Source organism: Periplaneta americana, chromosome 13 (assembly GCF_040183065.1).
Source record: "Periplaneta americana isolate PAMFEO1 chromosome 13, P.americana_PAMFEO1_priV1, whole genome shotgun sequence".
NCBI lineage: Eukaryota > Metazoa > Arthropoda > Insecta > Blattodea > Blattidae > Periplaneta > Periplaneta americana.
In genome coordinates, this window is record NC_091129.1 from 108,676,734 (window position 1) to 108,693,885 (window position 17,152).

Consider the following 17,152-nt stretch of genomic DNA (forward strand, 5'->3'; position numbering starts at 1 on the left):
ATTTACTACAAAAACGAATAATTAAAATTTGTTTGAAGAAACGTTTCGATTATCCAACTAAATTAATTTATTCTGAATTTAATGTATTTAATATTGAACAAATTTATAAGTATACGCTGTTAAAATTTTATTATAAAAATCGTAATAAGTTTGTATTACAGACACACAATTATGACACAAGACGAAATATTAATTCAACATTAGTAGAACCTAAATGTCTCACATCTGCTGGTCTAAAGCATAGCATAAATTTTGGCCCTCGGTTGTACAATGCTTTAACTAAATTACACCCAGAACTTCTAACATGTAACCCACTAACATATAACAAGAAAATTAGAAACGTGTTAATATCTTAAATTTGATTAAATAAATTTATAGCCTATGTGTATGAATTAATCAACCTATATTATATTTGTATTCTATAATTTTGAAATATATATTAATCCTACTTTTCACGTGCGATATTATTCTTCTCTAGTGTTAATATTATAGTATATACTTAATTCCATTGCCGCTGTAATTATATTTTAGTTCCTATTTTATTTTACTTATTTATTTATATTATTATTATTATTTTTTATTTTAATATTATATCTGAACTGCGACCGAGCACGAGCGCTGCTCATTCGGTCTCAAATTTTGTTAATACTACTGTATCTTCTTTTTATATTGCTTGTATTATTTTATTTGTATTTATCTTTGTTTGTTTTTGTAATTATATTTCTTTATTCTGTATATTTGAATTTAAATAAATAAATAAAATAAAAATTTCGCTGCTAGAAGTAACAACTTCAAAAACATTTGTAAAATAATTACAGAAGCATGTTAACCTACATTTACAGTTTTACTTCTACCTATATTCATTAAGGAAAGTCTGCATCTCTTTACAAAAAAGTAATAGTGGTCAGGTTTTATTCCTGAAAAGTAATGAGACTGTTTTTATAGACTAATCTATGATACTGTTTCAATGATTCTGATTATGTAATCGTAAATATCTATAAAAATGGATTGAAAGCAAGGAAAAATGTTTTTGATACATTTTAAAATTTGGTTAGAATGACTTCCAATTCAGAGATATCCAAAGTTAGAATAGAGAATATTTGGTCAGCAAGTAAACAAGATGGTATTAGGTGACTTTGTGAACTTTCATTACTTACTGGAAAACATATAATTTTTCTTTGCGAGTAATATAATATAAAATCAATACTTTTAAATTCCAAATTGAAAAAACATTACAAATACTACATACATGAACTGTCTACACTGTGGAATATTAAAATGGATGTTTTATTGGAATATTTACCAATAAAACAACAATACTTCCAGCATGGTTCAACAAATGTGAACTTTAAAGATTAAAATCAGATAGACTGTAAATAATGTAACCTTTCACTCAAATTCATCCACTGTTGAATGTTTATCTTCATAGTTTAACATTAATTACATAATCTAAATTTTATTCTCGCATCTTTAGCTCAACGGAAATAGTATGTAGATATGCATAATTTCTGAAAGCCTTAGTCAAAACCTTTATGATCTTATATTATGGCAAAGTTAATATTGCAGCAATCAAAGATCCATAAGACTTGAATAACAGAGCTGCTTAAATTGTTACAATGACGAACATTTACAATGTTTAAAAGAGAGGTTCTGAGTTCGAGACCACACTTTCCTTTCCCCTCCCCACAATAAATAAACTAAACTCACTCTACCACAGCCATGAACACGTGGTGGATTATTAGGAAGAAGAGCAAACAAAGAGAATTTGTAAGATACTTGTACATCATTTGATACCGATAACAAAACTATAGATGCTTATTACCAATTTTCACAAATTTTATTGTCATGTAATTTCATTTTCATTTAAATTTAATGTGTACAAAGTAGTGAAAAATATTTCAATAATAAAACCTTTATCAGTGAACTTGTATTCCCAATGCCTCATATTAACAATTCTGCCCACTTTTAAACTTGTTAATGAAGAGGGAAATGACCAAACTGCGCACAGGCTATCTCTCTTAAAACCCGAATGACAAATCTAAGCACATTTTTTAGTTTTTACAATTTAATTTGTTGACTTTAAGAACACTGAAAACTTTACTACTAACATGACCACTTCTGCATGATAGAAGTCTACATATTGTCCAAATTTCACGAGAGGATCTCTGCGAGGAGAGTATGGTCATTATGGGCTAAGAGGAGAGGGTAAACTAGTAACTCAGCATCTTTGAAGGAGCAGGTGGATGGGTGGTGTCACTGGCAGACTGGGACAAACAAGGCTCAGTCAATGGCCGACATGTTCCGTGTCTGGGGTTGGTTGTAAGAGTGGGGGAAAAACTCGCATTACTTGCTCGAATCTTCTCCAGAAATGCCAACAGTACTCACAGATTAGACTTCAGATGTAAATGATAAAAATCAAAGTCACGAGTTAAAAAACATTACAAGAAACTTGACTCGTGTAAATTCACTTGCAAGCTGACAAGTTGTTGGTTGTTACAACAAACAGATCACTCTCGTTAAAATATACACAAAATATTCATGCAATTCGTTGCAGCAAAAGTCTTTCTCATATCATATGTTGCTCCACAATAACAAATATAGTATGACTTATGAATGTATTAATATTATAAAAGTTCTGCGTCATTTGATTACTCCTGCAACTGAAACTTACTGACTGCTAATTGCGAGTCATACAGATAGATTTCTGCAACACTGAAAAGAAGTATACAATTGTGACACATTTAAAACATTTTTTATACACTAGTTTCACTTCAGTACAGACTTCTAATCATGTTATTGAACTTCTAAATATTCTTTCTAATCAATCTTCTACTCCAGGATTAATTTTATAAACTTTGCTTCTGTTAACCAAAGGCAAAATTCAAAGATAGATTTGAAGTTATAGTTAAAAGAATGTACCATGTTTCGAATGATCATTCAACATGGAATTATATGTTACAAAACTTTCCTGGAATTTTGGCTTCTTGAAAGGTATAAATGCACCCTCTGACATACACTGCTTTATATCTATATAAGACGCGTTCAGTAAATAATTTTCATGGGTCTGGTAAATTAAAAGTTTATTTGAAAATTTCACAGAGAATGTTACTCATATCACTAATCTACTTCTCCACATAATCAAATCCAATGTTCAGGCATTTACACCACCACCGTCATACCAATTTTTAAACACTTGTTACAAAGAAAGTAGAGCTCTGGCTATACGGGGAACATAGTATTACTTTCCTAAATCTATATCTACAGGTTCAATTTTTTCCATGTGCGTAGGCATGCAATCTGGGAAGAATATTGAAAGAATAAAGTTTAAAACACACGTTCAATTAAGATGCATGAAGATTTTGTGTCTACATGGTGCGCTGTTTTGAATGTCATCTTCACTAGGTAGTCTATATACAGTATATTATTTAATATTAAATATCAATCTTGCATGCATTGCTTGAATGCGTAAAGTTGAAAGAAAAGTTGAACCGTGTATGCACCTTAATAGTATCAATGATCCGAAAACAGAAACCAAACCACAGCCATGCACTGGATGGTCAAGGCATTGAGATGACTGTGAATTTCACTTCCTGATAAATCACGCGCTTCTCATAATGGATAATTGTCCATGTATCTAACACACGAGATTCTATGGCACAAGTGCGACAGCTCAGCCTTGACAAAGAATATTAACATCTGTAAAGGAAGGAGCGGGGTAACTTTCAGTATAAAATTTACAGCTGTAAATGAATCTGTCTCAATTTATCAGACCTATGAAACTTACTTATTGAATATTCCTTATATTTGATGATTAGATAAGCAATGATAAAGAAATAGAAGTTACTGCTCTTTATTAAGATTATATGTACAGTTCTAGAAAAAAAATGGCCCACCTAATTTTACCAAGTTCCAGATACAATGCATTGCACATGTGCAGTAAACAAGAGCGCCTGTATATAAGCTACTTGTACATAGTCGTGCAAAACTTATTGCCTACATACAGGTGGACTCCTGACTCGGTCATTTTTTTTTCTGGAACTGTACATTATTCACTTCAATTTTTTTCCCATCCCATATACTGTACAACACCCAGCAAATTTGAATCTGATAAGGTTATAATTCTCTTTCCTTCATGATGAAGATGACCTCTTCACATAGGAAGGACAGAATCCTTTACAGACACATAATGGACGCAAGGAGTCGATGTAAAAGATATCCAGCTGCTGTTAATGCATCAATCATTATTTTCAAAACTTATGAACTGTCTTGTCCTAATAATTTGTAAAATTCGAAGAGAACTGTGAAACTTCACAGCACAAAGCCTAAGTAATTATCACACATGATACACACAATACCAACATGCTATATAAACCTAGAAGTCCATTAAAATGTGAAAATGTGATTGTACTCTACTTCACCATTCCATAATTATCTTGCATATTAGAGAATGGTAAGTCATATTTGTTAAGCATTATAAAATATCCCTAATAGCAGATCTCCAATTTGAAAATTCAGTAATTAACAAATAGAAAATACGAAGAGTTCAAAATAATATTGCATGTTTAAACTTTTCACAGAGGACATAATTATTTTAACTCTACAATAATCTGAGATGTTTGGATTTTGTGACATCATATAGTTCAATCATTCTGCTCTTGAGTTGAATTAATTTCTAAAATAAAGGTATAAAAATTAGTTGGGAAATATGTAATAGTTCAGGAGTTTTATTAAGGCAAACCATAATGTCAAACATCCTGCTAACTATGAATATTTTCATCAACATAAATCCATGCATCTTCAAACATTTATTATATCTGGACGCAATTCTGTACTGGTCCCAACATTATTACCATCACTTGATGTTGTTCCTATATAGGTCTACTGTAACTTCAACTAAGTCCCACAAAAATTCCAAAACGAAAATATGTTAATTGTTAGACAATAACTGAGGTGAGAAGAGTTATAATCATAAATGAATAAAAAGAATGTACGAACAAAACTAAGAACAATGAACCTAACTGTCTTCATAAGCCTGTCCTCAAATTCATTTGAAGCACACACACATTATATACAAATTGTTTTCTTGCAAGAATTACAGCCAGTAACTTAATACAGTTCAGCTTCATTGAATTGTAAGTAACTTTTAACTTCCAATCATGTGATACAATAACATACATGCATGCATACATGCATACAAACAAGCAAACAAAGCTGTCAAATATAACAAACAGTTACTGAATATATGAGGTGACCCGAAAATTGCTCCCTTACACACAGATTGCGCACAAGTTAAGTCTGTTTTTAGCAAGAGGGATGTTATTCATGATTTAATAAAATACATACTACTTTCACTGAATCATAAATAATCTTTAATTTCCATTTTGTATGTTACACTAACAAATATACATATAAAGCTATAAATAGAATGTTTATTGCCAATCTGAGGTATTGAGATTAAGAGGCACCCACTGAGTATGCTGAACATAATCCAAATTGTGAACACTACGCAAATGCGATTTCAGTTTATCCAGACGACCGTATACGACACCACATTGCCAACACCTATGATCTCCAGGAAAATGAGTGCGGAAGTGGTTATGTTTGTTACGCACACCTTTGCCACACATTAAACAATGAAATAAACCTGGTGTGATTGGATCAGATCGGAATTTGTCTTCATACGCCATCCGTTTCCGGCCTGGAAGAAAGAAAGATTTCATTCAATCCCCTCTCTGCTATAAACTGTTTATATATTATGAAGAATACATAGCACGTTTAATTCTTAGTGTATCAGTGCTAATCTTTTGTAAGAGTTTAAAATGAAAATGCATTCTTGAAAAAGTATAGAAGTGATACTGATATCAATATTGGTAATAAAAATGTTAACCTCATTAAAAATTTCAGTGCCTCTATAATTTAGTGAATGGAGGATAATAAATAAAACGAATTTTCTAAAAGTGCCGTAGTTGCATTAAACAGGTAATTACTCTGTGTGTAAGGAAGGATAATCAATGACTGTTAAGTGTAAGAGTAAATACATTACAGCTAAAGAGATAAATTGCAAATGTTGTGCTTTAAAAATAGAAATTTACTCATTTTTATGAATTGAAGACTTAATTTTTCAGATAACGAGTTCAACTTCTTTAACTACAGATTTTACAAGATAGTACTTGATTTAATATGCAATACAGGCGTATATTCAGGGCAAGGCTGTTTGTGGATGAAGCAAAAATGCATTTACATAATATATTTTTGTGTATATTGTAAAGTTTCACAAAAACAAAAAATCTTACAATAGATACATTTCACATCAAGTAAGCAAAATATGCCAACAGTGGTGCTCACAAGAAAAACTTCTGCACAACTATTCTGAGCTCTACCCTGCATAAAACAAACTACAATGTCCTTGATAAACAGAAAATATAAGAAACGTACCCTTAACAAAATAGATAAAATGATTCTTTTCCATCTCATATTACATATATGCATTCTTAAATTTAAGCATTTAAATGCTGGGTAGAACTGAGAGAAAAATGGAGGGGAGGGGACTCTTGAACAATACTGAAGTCTACTCTTTGACATAATGCAAAATGATAGCTTACATCTCTGAAAAGGAATAAGTAGAGAGAAACTTCCTATACTACATCTACAGTGAAATCATATCGCACTGAATTATAACAAACTACCTACCATACTGATGTACTGTAGCCCCAGAAAAGATCAATCTTCGAACAAATGATGCTGATAATTTATTATATTTTGTGTTTCACAGAAAATGTTCGGCCATCCTTTTACTGAAAACAATTATGCTTCAAGTATATTACGTAACTCTTTATTACCAATCCAATAATAACGATTACATGTTTCCCCATAACAAAATTAAATAAAAATGTCTCCCAGAATAATACATATCAGTGGCACACTCACAAGTTATCAATCTACTTATGAAGTTACAAAAAAGAAAAACAGTCTACATTATAAGACTAGAGAAATAATCCGACAGTCTCTTACACAAAAAAAGGATACACAAATCGTAAACTACTCTAAGGAGTATATTTACACTAAAAATAAAAACAACATATACAGCTCTATGCAAAGCCTTCTTTAATATTTCACTGAACCTATACTTGCCTTTCGTACAATGGTAAACATTATTAAATTCCTGAAAACATGAATACACAGATGCGAACATGAGATTTCACATGGTAATTTCTCAATATTAGTCCTCATTCGAATTTTAGCTTTACTTCATTAAACAGAAAAAAGAAAGATACAGTGTTTGCAGCAGTACACTGTCAAACAATACCACAATAAACACATTATACCCTTTTTAGTTGTTTTTTTATGTGTTTGTAAGATATGTAACTAAATAACTATGAAGCTTTTATTGCTGATTTCGTGTCCTACAATTTCTTTTATTTATTTATTTATTTTTTAAACATATGTCAGATTAATAGGAAAGATAAAAAATTTTAACATAGATTTTCTTCACACAATACACGTTAACCAATAATCTTAACACCAATGAATAATTAAAAATGTCAGCTATCCTCTTAGAATTCTCTCTTTCAATCTAAATTAAACATAAAAATTGGAAAGAGGTTACCACTAAAATTTTTTATGCAACAAGCAATTACATTTCAATCTTCCCCATACAGTGCTACCAACTGCTCAATTTAAATAAATGTAGTGACAAGTAACATTATGAACATAAAACACGCAGCTTGTACTCATGCAGTGAGATCTGTATATGCACGTTTTCAGTTATTAGATATTATAAATGAACCATATTGCATACAGTTATTAATACAAAGAGCAATGTTTAAAAGTGTAAAAAAAAAGTATTACTATGTAAAGCTATCCGTGCTATAAATGCTTAAATTAAGCTTCTCACATAAAAGAAGCAAAATGAGGACAAATACAAAATGTATTAGTAACAGACTAATTATATTGTACCAGAGAAAGACGAGACATGAAGGCCAGTGCAACACAACTGGATAATTTGAAATTAGGCGTTTATTTCTACATCTTTTTGTATAACATATAACAAATAATAATTCATTAAAATGAATATATTTATTGGGATTACTTTCCCCTACTGGTGCCTCTATTGCTTAATACATAATGGAATTAAATTATTATAGTAAGTTTATGACACTTCCTATCAAATATTCTGCAAATAAAGTTATGTATAAAATACTTAAAATTATTAATTCATACTGTATGTTTAAACATATTCCTTCAGATTGTCCTTCTTTTCTTTTCATTTTCAAGAAAATCTTAAACTTTCTAATCCAAATTCTTCACTTATAATTAAAGATGGTGTTAAAACCAACTTGTTAACAATAAGCATATGTATTACGGAGCGATCCATATAAACCTTTACAAATTTAATGAGTTACAATTTCCTCGGGAAGTTAGTACAAACTTGAAATAGAGTTTAATAATCTCAGTGGCTCGGGTAGAATCTATATTGGTATTCCTACCATCCACTGTTAACTGCTGTTGGCTTCTCAGCAAGAGTGGAAAACAAAGACCTGCAATGAGTCAAAACTGTTATGATGTTTGAGGACGTTTAGTGAACTCACAAAAGTAATCATTGAGCCAGAAGACAAACTACTTCCAGCAAAGATGGCGCAACATGTCATATGTCCAACAATTCCATGAAATTTATAGCCAGCTTCTTTGGTGATCACCTAATCTCAAAGAATCTGTGGCCCTTCAGATCACCTGACCTGACTTCTTCTTATGGAGCTATCTTAAGAACAGAGTATACAAGAATAGACTGCAGTCACGTGCTGAACTCCATGAGGCCATTAGGAATGAAATCAGCAACAATGACAAGGATACACTTTGGAGAATGTCACGGAATATGGTCCAACATGTACAGTTATGTATAGATGGAGGTGGAAGACATTTTCAACATTTACTCCGAGGAATCTCCCGCAGTTACTCTGTAATTCAAAATAGATTGCACATGTTTGCTTTTATTGTTCAGAAGCTATAACTCATTAAAAGTGTACAGGTTTATATGGATCGCCCTGTATATTGTCTTACTACATAATTTGATTTCTTTTCCCCCAATTTCTGTACAAACACTTATGGAATGCTACACCACAACTTGACAGTAATGTAAATATTAGTAACTAGGGACATTATATCTGACCAGCCAATTGAGCTGAATCCAGATTATGGGAAAAATGGAAAAGAATCGACACTAAATTAAACTGATTAACATTAATTTATCACTGAATTTTTTTTACTAAGTTAACACACTAATTTGTCCCGTCCCAATGCTGCATGGTCTAAGGCATCACACCTTGGACTAGTGTTATGGAATGAGCGCTGGTTTGGAGGGAGAAATTTTCTCATGAAATTTGTCAGTGTATGGGACCGGTGCCCACCCACCATTGTGATGAATTTGGAGAGCTAAAGTGAATAGCAAAATCTGGCTTTGCAGGCCAGTTATAATGGCTGGGGGGGAGGGGTTCTTTGTGCTAACCACACATTACCCTGTACTGGTTGCATGATCATTCACCTCTGCTGAGGTGTGTGGCCAGGCGTCAGCTGGTTGTGCTGTCGCACAATGGATCTATTTTTTTTACTATTTAATTATTTATTTTCAACACACTATTTTATGTCCAATCTGTTAGGTCCATTTTTCTCATTAAACTGTAAATAAGGGAGTGAGAGTGTGTGTACATACACACGAATTTTGTTATTTTCTGACATCTAACATCTTTCGAGGCAATATCATTTGATTACAGAACTCTTTTATAATTTCCTTCTATTATTTGAACATGGCAATCAACTTCCCAAATCATTCTGAGTTTCGGAATTCAACTGCATACAAGGAGGTTCTTTAAAGATGTCGCAAAACCCACGTAATTAGTGTAAAGTAATAAATGAAGTGCTTCTTTAAGATTCATCAAGCCATCTTCATGAAGAAAGTATTACAAGAAAGTTACAAAATAACAACATGATGATTAATAGCTAAATTTCATACATGCATATAAGTGTCAGACACAATAGTGAAAAGAGAAGATAATATGAACACAAAAAATGCTCAATTATAGACTGGTTCCTCAAAAGTTACTTTGTCATTTAGGACAAAAGGCTTTACGTGCTGAAAAATTGATCATGTAAAGTTACAAAACTGTATAAAATAAACATTTTTAACATTTCATATCAATAACTGTAATCATTTTGAGAAATGTATTTTGAAGATGTAAGATAAATGAACCGGTCTCTTCTGAAGAGTGATAGAGAATTATCCACGAAGTATAAGGTCATTCAGTAGACCAAGACTTTTAATGGAAGGACTTCTAGTATGAGATCATCAAGATACAGCTGAAGACAAAGTCTCTGGGAAGCCTTAGTGAATGAATGAAGATGTGTTATGAGCAGACATCACACTTATGGCGACTTCCTCTTTTTCAACTGATTGTATTCAGGGGTCTAATGATTACATGCTTCCCTCTGAATCAAATTTATACAGCCTCAATCCCAGCCAAGGATGATTGATTTTTAGGCAGAAAAAACTCTAATAAGAGTAGTTTACAATAATGAACGAGAAATTAAAACTGGTGGCCCATGAGGCAGATTTACTGCAAATAAAAGATTTTTTTTTTAAATGGATGGCAAAATTCTATGTCCAGTCTTGCCATTACATCAAATTCAACCCTTAACAACAGATATCATCAAGAGATACATTTCATGTAGAAGATCTCTTTGTAGGTGAATAAAGGCAAAATTTTTCAGTCTTGCCTTTACCATACTTCCTTCTCAACTCTAACAGTAGATTTACATCATGTTAAAGATTCCTTTGCAGAAGATTTTATGTTGAGACCTATCTGCCATTACTCCATTCTTAACAGTTGGGAAGACCTCTGATGGAGAATAATGAAGACATTTCAATTCATAATCTCTTTTGTTCAAGACCCTTATAGACTAATATAGAGTTTGACAGAGTGAGTGATTGGTTGGTATTTACAGAAGGATGTGAACAAAATAATCAAGCAGGAAATGGTGATCTTGAGCATATATGGTGCTTTACTCAAATTAGTTTAGTTGCCACGGAGCGCTTGTCAACACATCTTGCCTTTGATGAGGAGACTTAAAAAAAAATGGTGAATCTGTTATAGCAGCTCAATGATTATTTCACCAACACTAATCGAAACCACAGTGTTTCTATTCACAAAGTGATGAAGTTTTGAGTGAAAAACTTCTCTGCTGTAAAGAAGACATATGTAGGAAAACATCATACTGTTAGAACTCCAGAGAATATAGAGTGGGTGCAGCAGGTTGTTCACTGAAGCCCTCAACAATTAGCAGTTAAACATGTCAGTACAGTAAGATTTTGCACCATGCTGTATGCCAAATACTGCATAATGACTTGAGTTTCCATCTATACAAAATTATTACAGCGCAAGCACTAAGTAATCGTGAAATCTGTTTGTGAAGAATTGCAGATGAGATCATTAATCATTTCTTTATTACAGATGAGGCGAATTTTCACCTTTTAACCAGAACTGTTGCAAATCAGCAACTGAAATCTCCCATGAGATCCATCAGGAACCACAGCACAGTGAAAAGGTTACTGCATGGTGTGGTGTAGTATCTTTTGGGTCAATAGTTCCTACTTCCTTCAAAATGAAAGCAAAGCAATAACAGTAACAATAGTTCTCTACACCAAGATTCTGTGCAAATTTATTGAATTAGAGTTGCGACAATACAATATTGAATTCGAGGCTTTCTTGTTTCAGCAGCAAGTGGAAACTGCTTACACTGCGAGAACCTTCAGGATTATTCTAAAGGAGATGCTCCTACCTCGAATAATCTCATCAAATGAGAATATGCAATGGCCTGTAAGATCATCCAATGTCAATGTCTGGAACTACTCCTCTGGGGATACCTGAACAGCAAGATGTATGAGAACAGACCGAGGACTACAGCTCAATTGAAGCAGAACATAAGGCAGCAATCTCTCCAGAAATGTTGCAGCAAGTAATCAAGAGTTTTAGATCCAATTGTAAGAATATGTTAACAACAATGAGCACCATGTCACTGGTGTAATGTTTAAGAAGTGATTATTGTAAGTGAAATGCTTTGAGAAGCAATGATTTTTGATAATAAATGCATATTTTAAATTCATTTAACTTGTATTCTAGTTCAATTGCAACTGGCCCTTCTTTCTGCCGGTCCCCGCATAAGGCGCACATACTGAAAATGAGTATCAAACTAAGATCAGAGAAGAACCAAACACTTAGTTGTCAAGTGCTCACTATCTGAAATCTTTTCAACTGGTAAAGCAGATTAAAATTTACTTGTTGATGGCTAAAAAAAAAAGGAGACAGTGGCAACTGATATTTGTAAAGAACTTCCTGGTAAAATATAGTGTGAAATATGAAACTCCTTCACTGAAATCTATATACAGTACACAGGGTAAATAATATAAACTGCCAAAATTATATAAACAGTACATATGGGTCTACTGAACAAAAAATTAGTGAAGTTTAATTATTTCTTATAATTTTACTTTTAATTTATAAAATATCATGTTTTTAAGATTGATAGTAGTTAATTATGCAAAATAGCCTAGATAATGACTGTCTGTTCTCTTTTTCAAAACATTACTCACAAAACACATTTATTTCTAGGAAAATTATGATAGTTACAGAAAACCAACATTTGACGTTTTTTATTCAAGTATTTATGCTCCACTGCCAGTATTTTTTGGCAGTTTATATAGTTTACATTGTGTGTATATATATACTTGAAATATAAGGAAAATTGATAACAGTCATGTTTACTGAAAGCGAATTTGATAATTAGCAGTTAGTTCTATATACACTAATTGCATTTTGTGTGAAGAGCAAGTAACACTTGGAATTATTGTAGTTTATAAATAACTGTGTATATTTACAATAAAGAAAACTATTTCATGTTCACTATCTGATATTATATCAGTAGAAACAATGATACAGTATTTAAAAACATGTACTGTTTGTTTCATATATTGTCTACAACATTTTATCAAGAGATTAACCAGTTAGAAATCACAATTTCATTAATTTCGTTCTGGTCATCAAATAAAAGATCTCTGAATTATTTATAATAGGTTTTCAAAATATTTTACACTGAAAGGACACATCCAATGTATTTGTACTGTATGCAAGAGAAGAAACTCTTTAATGCTTTTATATTTCAGTTTTGTTCATGAAAGATATTTAATGTGAAGATATTTTAGCAAAGAAATGGGAAAATGTAAGAAAAAAGAATAAGCAACATCACAACTTTCTCTGGACTTCTTATATTATTATTATTATTTTTATCATTATTATTATTATTATGCGAACCCCATTCATTCAAATTTTATTTTCATATCCAGATTATTAAAATCGATATTATCTGTAAAAGAAAATAATGTAATGAATATGTATTTACTTGTTCACAGTGAGTGCTGGAGTAGCATAAACATGCACAAGTTATTATGAAGAAAGGTCAGAATTTGCCTTGTAATGATTTTCCATACTGGGAAATATAAATCTCTACAAGAAACTCGTGTGTAGTTTTGGAAACTAGCATGTCTACCAAAACTTACAAAATATTCCTAAGATAAAACCGCCACAATATTACTGTTGCTGACACATTATTCTGTTTTTAAAATTCGAAATAAACACAACAGAAAACTGGTTGTATTGAAACAAGTTTTCTGGATTTCCAAATACGTATTTTTTTTACAACACATAGTTTAAGAAAGGCCATATTTTTAGATCTGAGGTTTAGGGAGAAAGAAGACTTTCAATAAAATCAATAAATGACTTATTTTAAATGTTTCCTTCTATAGTGAAGCTTCAGACTATCAGACCGAGAGAAAAATTTCAAACAAACATCACACTGGTGATGTTCAGGAAAATGTGATAAGTAGTGGTTCCTCATGTTTGTCACAGTTTTTCCGCACACTTTGCACTGGGCCAAACCCATTGGAAGTTTATCATACATGTTCAAATGTCCTGATCTTTGTGGTGTATAGGATCCTGGAAAAGAAAAGAGAAAATATATATGGTCAACTTTAATTATTTGCTGTCTATGAATATGTTTCTCGATGACAAAACATGCACATTTAATGTATAATACATAGAACGACATAAAGTAATAAACCCTTTTTAAGTTACCGAAATGATCAGTAGTGTACACAGGTTGACTTTGTCACACTAGAAAGAGATCTTCAAGTGGCTAGGTGGGCCCCAGAACCACTTAAGGTATTTTAATCTAGACGATGATAATATTAAAGTTCTCAAATATGTATTTAGCCTTAACTGTTCTTGATTTGATAAAGCTTTCAGTGTACAGAAGTTATTCAGTACTGGGATCTTAATTAACTGATGATACAACAATTGTGAAGAAAAGATGGAATAAAATTAACAAGAAAAATAAAAAAATCCTGAAAAATTTTATCCTAAGGCTACTTTGACTAGATGTCATCAGTAGTTTGAAAGGCTAATAACAAGAGAGACAAGAAAAATAAAAATTAATATAATTTCACATCCATAATATATAATTTTCACTGAATAGCTGCAGAGGAGTTTCTAAATGAAGAAAATCTTTACAAAAACTGACCTAAAGAGAGAACTTTTAACCATAATGCATTTCAACATTACGAAGTTCATTTCGATTTTAGAGACAACTGCATCATGTGGATATTACTCATTGAAAAATCCTGCTTTATTATTAATCTTTGCTCACAGAAAATAAATGCCTATAAAAAAATTAAATATTAAGTGAAAAGTTGAAAACATATCGTCTTTTCTTTTTGTCTCCAGCTTTATTTGATTTGAAAGAATCGACAATTTCTAAACACTGATTCTACTTCGTGCCTAATTTTATTAAAGATGGTTGTGGAACAAATAATAATCATTTAAAATGAAACTGAAGAAATCTATAATTTATACCGAAGTCTATGTAAAAACATACTTAAATTGTGCAATTTCTGTACGAAAAAATCCATTTTCAAATGTTACTTGCATTATATGTGCAAAGCATCTAAAAAGTTCCGAGTTTTATTTCTTGTTACAATTTCTGTATCTCATCACATTGTTCTTAACTTCAGCTTACTGTAATAATTACGAATAAAGTAATTATGAAGGAAGTAGACTTACAATTCATTTTCACTCATCCCATATCTTTGGACGAATAGGGGGAAGAAACATTATACCAAATTACTAAGTCCAGTTAAAATGTGTCTCATATGAATGTATCATGTACTTATTTTTTCTCATAATATACGAAAAAATCATACAAAAGAGATTTTAGATATAATTCATTATTTAATGTGAACAAGCCTTGTATATCCCTCTTCACAATGAATTAAAAGAGAAGGAGAATTGCAAAAAATATTACTTCATACTTCCAAAGTTTCTCTTATATGTTACCATGAAACAATTTTGCGAAACATTTATATCTTAATTTATTTTCCCAACAAAACATTTTTTACACAAAGACGATTGGTAATAACCGGTACAGCTCTTAAAACTAACAAATTATTAATCAGCCGAGAATATTGTTTTTCATACATAAAATATGGAAGCTGCATTTATTATTATTATTATTATTATTATTATTATTATGTTGTTCATTATTTAACTATGTTAATAATAATAATAATAATAATAATAATAATAATAATAATAATAAGAAATGTGACCGTGTAAGAAGAAAAAATAAATTTCGCATCAGGGGTGAAAAAAAAAAAAACAGACCAATAAATGTGTGTTACGGGTATACTCGAGTATTTTTGAGGCCATCACCTAGAAAAAGATATCTGTGGAAGGTTAAGGGCGAATGCACGTAAAATATAGTATCATACACAAAGTATGTAAGGACTGCTGTACTCCACTTAAAACCAGTGTTATAATTCATATTCTTTACTTTACATTAATGCCTGCATTATCTACGAGTCCCAGTATTAATCTATAAAATAACAGTTTCTAATCTCATATGGAGTATATTTAAATGTTTGCAGTTTCATTCCTATTCTTACTACAAGGGCTTGACAATTATCAAAGCAGTTTAGAATGGAGGTTGTCATGTTTGTTTTGTGGCCAGGAAATCATGCATTACATGCAGGTAATTTTAAGTATTGCAACATTATCTGTCAAATATATATATGCAAGCTCATCACTTTACACGCACGAAAGTACACACTAACAAGAATTTTAAATAAAGTGTTGCACAGAGCCAAAATGTCAAATACAATGAAAACAAACGAGATTTTCCTTAAATTATTTAACTTGTACACGCAACAACATAAATATTCCTTATTAAAATAAAATGTAATGTTTAATTATCCACAAAAATGCACATAATGTTCCATCACATAATTTTGCATTCAAATATTTCTACAAATGATGGCATATTAGAGTATGAGAGCTTACTAGAATGCCGTTATCTTTACATAAATGTACAGAAAGTCATATATCGAGTACCTACTCAAAAGAAAAGAATTGTTCGACATCGAAATAACTTTGTAATATTGATAATACACATAAATGAATATGTGTAGGTATACAAGGTGGTCCACATAAAGTGTTACAAGCTAATATCTCTTAAATGGAGCAATATAACTAAATGCTGACTTTTCCTACAGTTTTTGGAGGAGGGGGCCTTCATGATAGTTTCATGGACAACATTCCAGCATACCCCAAAATGGGGTTCCGAGGAAGTAACGTCAAAATTTTAAATGGAACGATATAACTTTTAGATATTTTGATTATCCTAAACTAATTAAGAAACTTTTGTTTAAAACATTTTTTTTCTATACTGAAATTCTGAAATGGTATAGAGTGTTTGAAATTAGACATAATTATTCGATACAGATAAATAATAGTAAACCATGCTATAACTTTACATAATTTTATTAAATTGCTAAAAATAACCTTAATTAACATCTAAACACATAGTGAATCTTTTCTAAAAAAAATTTCAGTTCCATTTATTTCAGTATTATGATTTCAAAGCCACCTCAACTCTCAAAATATGTGGCCGGCCATGTGGATTGTTTAGTGTGGCTCTTCTAGATTCAGAAATGTGACAATTTATGATGTGGAAGTAAATATGATGTCAGTGCTAGGTGAATGCAGGATAAACTACA

The 17,152-nt window shown here is 31.3% G+C and overlaps 1 protein-coding gene across 10 annotated transcripts in view; it reads right to left on the reverse strand.

Annotated features, from left to right (window-relative positions):
* The window catches only part of LOC138712215 (broad-complex core protein isoforms 1/2/3/4/5-like), a 218,606-nt gene that overhangs the window by 73,497 nt on the left and 127,957 nt on the right, over positions 1–17,152 (reverse strand). Inside the window, exon 5 of one of the 10 annotated variants that reach the window (XM_069843759.1) lies at positions 5,353–5,698. The exons of 8 other annotated variants lie outside the window; for them this stretch is intronic. In XM_069843759.1, the coding sequence (XP_069699860.1) occupies positions 5,430–5,698 (269 nt within the window). In that variant the 3' untranslated portion in view covers positions 5,353–5,429. Of the gene's footprint in view, positions 1–5,352; positions 5,699–6,811; positions 14,040–17,152 lie in introns of those variants that run through there. One more of the 10 variants, XM_069843761.1, reaches the window with a different exon arrangement.